Consider the following 6,560-nt stretch of genomic DNA (forward strand, 5'->3'; position numbering starts at 1 on the left):
CTCTCTCTCTGTAACTTAAGCTCCTGTGGGTCTAGCTGTCTCCTGGGAGGAGGGGGAACCTGCAGACCCACTGCATACAACAACCACTTAGTGAGCCCCAGGACTCCATTTGCCAGCTTGCACTCATAGTTCCAGCATAACCAATAGTCTCCTGGGTTTAAGCAAGCATGACAGAGCTACAGCTCTGAAATCCCAAAGCCTACGCATTTGATGAGGTGAAATGGCCTTTTCTATGGTCTTCCTGTAACAGGACTCTGAAGGCCTCACCGGCCACGTCATTTCTGCAGCAGAGTGGGCACCTGCCTATCCATATTCTATGAGCCCTGGTACTTACTCCTTGTTGCATAAAGGATTTTACAATCCCAACAAAGAAATAGAAGACATTTTCTCCTGTCAGAACACTAACCCAGCAAACAGCCATGGCTCACTTGTGGAGTGGTTCTAGGGCGCAGTCTCAGATTACACCAGTAGGTGTCACTCTACGATATGTTTTAAATTCTTTTCAATTCACTCATTCAACAACTGCATTGAGTAAGGGCCCAGGGTGTGACTGGCACATGGCATAATTCTAGGTACAAAGAAAATGGTGGGAAGTCAAACAGCACAATACGGTTCTCACGAGGTCCGCATTGTAACTGCTAATAAGACCACCTCCTTTGCTTTCTAGATAGAGGTTTATAAAATGTATTTCCTAATGAACTTTTAATACAATGCTGAACTTGCCAAGTTAATAAATTACTCAAGATAATTCACAAATAGAAAAATGAATTGCTAAAATGAAACAGAATTAGAGAGACTGCTGTCCCAGATCTACAAGGTTGCACCCTGGGTGTTTTCTAGACTTTATTCAACCCCAAGTTTCTAAAAATCCAAATTTAAGGGGTTCCTTAGTACAACAAAAAGGAATTTTCCCTGAACAACAATCTAAATTTTAAAACCTACTTGCTTGCATTTTGCTAGCAGACATGATATTCTGACCTTCAAGACTATCTGCCAAGATGACTGATTCCCAGACACAGAGTGTGAACTCTCGCCCGGGCTTCTCAAGCCACACTGCAGACTGCTCAAGTACAACAGGGACTCACAAGAACACTTCAGCACATGAGTGGCATTTGATACACCAAAATAAACAACCCTCAGGTGTTTTAAGGACAATGCCAAGAGGTCAAGAGATCGGGATTGGTTTGTGTCAACTTTAAACACAGCATTTTCTTTGATGTTATAATGGTAGAGCAACCTAGTATTTCCCAAGTATACAAATTGACAGGCTCAGTATTGACAAATATCTGACATGATTGGCATGTCACTAAGCTTTGTGGGGCCAGGGGATACAAAAAGGGCTCAATAGTCTGGGAAAGAAGTTTTTGGGGTCAACCAAGTTCAGGTTTGTGCTCAGCACTCCTACAAGTTGGCCAAGTGACTTCTGGGCAAGTTACTCTGTTTCTGTCTCACTTTCCCACTAAGATGAACATAATGTGATTGTAAGAAGGGTTCCATTAACCACCTTATATAAATGCCTCGTATGGGGGTGTGGGCACACAGTAGGTGCTCATAAATGACAGCTACCAGGAAGTCCAACTTTCTTTCTGACCTTTAAAGTGACTGTATCAGTTAATGTTGAACAGCCACAAATTCACCAATTTAAGTGGTACACTTTAGAAAATTAAAACCCCTTACTCAACTGAATGGCAACAAACACACACCTTCTCCTTGGCACAGATGTATTTTGCATGACCTTATGTGAGTTGCTGAGATAAAAGCCTTTCCACGTCGCTTTGTTATTTTAAAGTGCAGATGCATTTGAGTCATTTCCCCCTTTGTTTCATATCCTTAAGATCCAAAGCTTCAAAGACAGAATGTCAGCATGCAGTCGATTTATGACTGAACTCTTGAAGAGACACTGAAGAATTACCTTGTCAATCACCCCAAGGACTCTGAAGGCCTTCAGCTCCTCGGCAGGGCTCCTTAGGTTCCAAGGGGGCCTTGAACTTAGTGATCCTGGAGGCTAATGGGAGATATCAAAGATTACACATCAATCAGGGAGGTACTTGAAGGAAGACTGCCTACTGAAGCAAACGCCAGGCCAAAGGAAACTAAATTTATCATAAATCAGAGAAGAGAGATAAAAGGAGAAAGTTACTGTTTGTCTGTAATGTAAAATGAAAAAAATCAAAATAAAGAAAATCAAAAAGAAAAAGCAAGACAAAAGCACAAGTAAATAAGTCATACCACTGAAAACAGGTTTTTAAAAAAGAAAAATTAATGAGCTGATAATGTTTTTAGGGCTATCATGAAACTTTCTAACATCCAGCTAAGCAGGCCAAAATCAGTGACAACCTTGAATTTACCCAAGACAGACCAAAAGTAATTTAAGAAGAAAACAAACAAACAAAAAATCATTTAACAGATTCACTTGAAACAGAAGAGGTATAACCTTGAAATAACAGTCCTTAAGTGTTTCTTCATAAAACAAAGTACGCAGTTAGATACTTTAATCTATACCATATGTTTTAAAGAGAATTGGCAGATTCAAGTTTACCAGAAAAAGCGCCAACCAATGGTGAGAAAAATAAATGCCCCATCAATATAGCCAGTGAGTATTAGAACAGAGTTCGGAGTGATTCATGAGAAAAAGAGCTTTCTTCAAATATGACTGTCTGTGATTTGAAAGCCAGTTTATTACTACAGACAAGATCGGTGAGTATGGGGAAAGGCTGCTGGAGGATCACAGCTAGAAACAGTCTTAGCTTCCAAACTCTAGAGTTGGCTTCGTCCAGCCAGTCAGCTAAGTCCTGAGAGGAGCAGGGCTCAGAGCGTGTCCAGCTGGATTTATGTCCAAGAAGGCCTCTGTAGTTCCTCCTCACAGGAGGTACAAAGCCTCGTCACACAGGACCGACAGCCTGATCAACAAACATTTTAGAACACAATGGAGACTGCATGGTAAGGAACCTCTGGAGACCCCTCTCTGGACGCTTCACAGACATGTGAAGACATGGCATGGCTAGCCAGAGCTCTTAATAAGAACTGCACCCTGGTCACTGTAGGATCGGAGAACTATGGAGGTTGCCTGGGGGAACCGGGTGCAAGTTGTAATGGGCAAACTACCACCCAGGAAAGAAGGTGTCTAAAGACAGCAATCCTGTCTTCACATGCTTCCCTCATCTCTGGGAGCAGCAGGCAAATGCTAAATCCAGACCATCTGGACTGCTGATACTGGAGTTGGGAGGTGTTTGGTTTGGTTTGAGTTTTGTAGGCAGAATCTCCTGAAGCCCAGGGTGGCCTCAAACTAGCTTTGCAGCCAAGGTTGATCTTGAACTAAGGATCTTCGTGCCTCTACCCCCCACATACTAGAATTACAGGTGTGTACTACATCTGGCTAAGGCTGTGTGGGGTGTGTGTGTGTGTGTGTGTGTGTGTGTGTGTGTGTCCGTGCATGTATGCATGTGTATATTTACATGTGCTCGAGTATGCACATGCACTTAGAGACAAGAGGTCAACACTGGATGCTTCTTCAATCATTCTCCATCTTACTGTTTAAGAAAGACCTCTCCCTGAACTGCAGCTCCCTGATTGGCTGGTCAGCTCCATGGATCCTGGGGTCATCATCCTTGCCTCCCTGTGCAAGCATTACAGGCATACAATGCTATGCTCACTTTTTACATGGGTGCTTGGATCCAAGATCCTCATACTTTATCAACCAAGCCATTCTTAGCCCCAGCTTTTGTTTTAAAGATGCTTTAACTTGATAAAATATCTCAACTGTACTAGATAATAATAATTTTAAATGACATAATTTGATTTCTTAGATATGACTCAACAAACGTTATTTGATAACGCATTTCATTAGGAACTAAAGTAGATGTCAGTAAACAGATACATCGCTGCCTCCTTGAAAGCTGAAAACCTAAGGAAAATGCTTACTGCATGCAGATGTGTATCAAGATATCAGTGGATGCATTGGAACCGTCATAACAACAGTCCCTCCTACAGGATTTACATTGTCTTCATCTTTACCTTCCCATCCCCACACTCCCATCCCCACACTGAGTGTAGTGCTCACAGGAAGTTACTCTAATAGTCTCTGTTTTCCTCCTATGCAAAGAGAAACGCAGAAGGATGAATCACTTCCATCACAAAGAGAATATGGTATCCTAGACAGACCTCAGCTCCTGCCCTACTGCTGCCAACCTTTCTATTAAATGTCACACACACACACACACACACACACACACGAATGCACTCATGCAAACATGTGCATCTTGCTGTGTTGGCAACAAAAAAGAAAAGCTGATTGTAATTAGCAATTTTAGCAAAAGAGCTACCAGGGGACAGTACTATTTTATCTGTTACATTTGATGTTTAATACACCAAGCACCACAACACGGCGCCCCCGTCTTCTGTTCACATTTCTCAGTCACTGCTCACTGGTCTCTCAGATTCCAAAGACAGTTTACTCTGCCTATCCCACTGCATGCAAGGTGAGAAACACAACAGTGCTATGGTGTAGATCATAGGTGCATCGAACACCCTTATGCTGATGGCTTCGTCCCAGCTCAGCAGTACTCAAAAGTGAGGCCCCTGGGAGGTGATGGGTTATGAGGGTTCTGACCTCATCAACAATTCCACTTATGGATTCATAGCTTACAAGCCTTTGGGGTTGTGTGCTAATGACATTTAGGAGGTCGGCCTAAGTGGAGAGAAGTAGGTCCCTGGAGACTTGCTTCCCACCCTTACGCTCTACCACAGGCCCTCAGTCTTTAACTAAGCTCTGCCATAGGGCAGAAACAACAAAGCCAAGTGACCAGAGTCACGAAACTGTGAGCCAATATAAATCCTTCCACCTTTTCCACAGCAATTAAAAACCTAAGATGATACAGGTCACCAAGAGGTGCGAATGGTCCGCGACACTGAGGGACGCAGTGGAGGACTGGAAACCAAAAGCCCATCCTTGGGGTCGGTTTCCACAGCCCTGGAATGCAGAGAAGAACCACGAGCACTGTCCTCTCCTGAGTGGGGAGAGCATATGCTCCATGTGAGACAGGAGCCACTGCATGGTCCACAACCATGAGTACACAGGCAGCACAGCTTGGTCTTGTGGGTCAAAAAGGAGGATGCAGAGTCAGAAGGGGGTGGGAGGGACTGTGGGGAGTGATCCGGGAGAAGTGAGGAATACGTCTGATCAAATGCATTGTACGTGCATAGGAAATACTCAAAAACTAAAATTACTCTTAATGATCTCTTATTTCTTATATGTAGTAGCATTTAAATTATCTGTAACTCCACAGATCTGTTCCTGACTTTAGACAGCAAAAGGAAACATAAATCTACAAGATTTAATAACATAAAGAGGCTTCAGAAGCCAGATCCAGATCTCGGCTTATTCTGTCTTTCTAAGAGACGGACAATGAAAGGCAAGACAGCTATGCTGTCTCTGATGAGAAAAGCTGGTGGCAGCAGATAGGACTGACCTGTAAGTGTATACACGTGAGGTGGTGCATGCCTGCAACCCTAGCACTCAGAGCTACTGATGCAGGAGGACTGCCATGATGGCAAGGCCAGCCAGGGCTCCATAAGAGACCCTATCCCAAAATGAATTAAATAATAAAATCTTATTTGTAAAAAAGCATCACTGATGCAGCACTGTTTCAAAGCAGCAGGAAATAACTGCCTAGGCAACATAGCTGATGCCCTGGATGTAAAAAGTCAGTGTTTCTCTTAAATGTAAGGGCTACTGTAGCACAAGATGTCAAGAAAGATTGGTTAGGTTCTTCTATACCAGGACTACCCACAAGATCTGATGGCCCAACAGAGAGCAAAATAACGCTGCTCAACTCAAGGCCTAAGCCCGGGATACACAGTTCCATGGAATAATGTCCACAGCCAGTACCTGTGACCTGCAGCTAGCACACAGTTAAAATCTGGTTGCTATATCTGTTCTCTAAAAGGTTAAGTAAAGGCTGCCTGGCTTCTCCTGTGAGTCGTCAGTTGACACAGTCTCTTTGATTTAGTCAGTGTTCTCAGTATGCAGTCTCCACTTGCCTATAGACACAGCCTTCTTCAAACTATAGCATATATGCACATTGCTTGAGGACTTATCAAAGTGGAAAATAGGATTCAGGAGGGCTGAGGTGGGCCCCAAGAATCTGTGTTACCAACAGGCTCCTTGGTGGGGCTACTGCTGCTGGTTCACTAGCCACACTCAGAATGGAGTGGGCACGCCTTAAAGCACCGGAGCAAGAGTCATTCGTTACTGTTAGGGAAACCACATAACAGACAAAAGGAGAAAAAAGGTATCCAGAACCCGGCTCTGGGTGAGGGCAGTGCTGGATACTGATCATCTCTGCACTAGGCAGGCAGGAGGCTGGCTGTGGTTACACAGAAAGACCTTGTCTTAAAAAAAAAAAAAAAAAAAGAATTCAAACTCAGAACTTCCATGTGTAGCAGAGTCCCTGAACTTTAGCTCCTCTGACGAGTTCTAGCTTTGCAACTCCTTCCTGGGCAAATGGCTGCTCAAGCACACTCAGCCTCCCTCAGCTCGAGCACACTCAGCCTCCCTCAGC

At 43.7% G+C, this 6,560-nt stretch overlaps 1 protein-coding gene across 2 annotated transcripts in view; it reads right to left on the bottom strand.

The window, feature by feature from the left end:
- The window catches only part of Rps6kc1 (ribosomal protein S6 kinase C1), a 138,111-nt gene that overhangs the window by 57,561 nt on the left and 73,990 nt on the right, over nucleotides 1-6,560 (bottom strand). The window contains exon 8 of one of the 2 annotated variants that reach the window (XM_028761156.1): nucleotides 1,913-2,005. The exons of the other annotated variant lie outside the window; for it this stretch is intronic. Coding sequence (XP_028616989.1) covers nucleotides 1,913-2,005 — 93 coding nt within the window. The remainder of the gene's footprint in view (nucleotides 1-1,912; nucleotides 2,006-6,560) is intronic. 2 annotated transcript variants of the gene reach the window in all.

Source organism: Grammomys surdaster, unplaced genomic scaffold (assembly GCF_004785775.1).
Source record: "Grammomys surdaster isolate TR1022 unplaced genomic scaffold, NIH_TR_1.0 130, whole genome shotgun sequence".
NCBI classification, from domain to species: Eukaryota; Metazoa; Chordata; class Mammalia; order Rodentia; family Muridae; genus Grammomys; species Grammomys surdaster.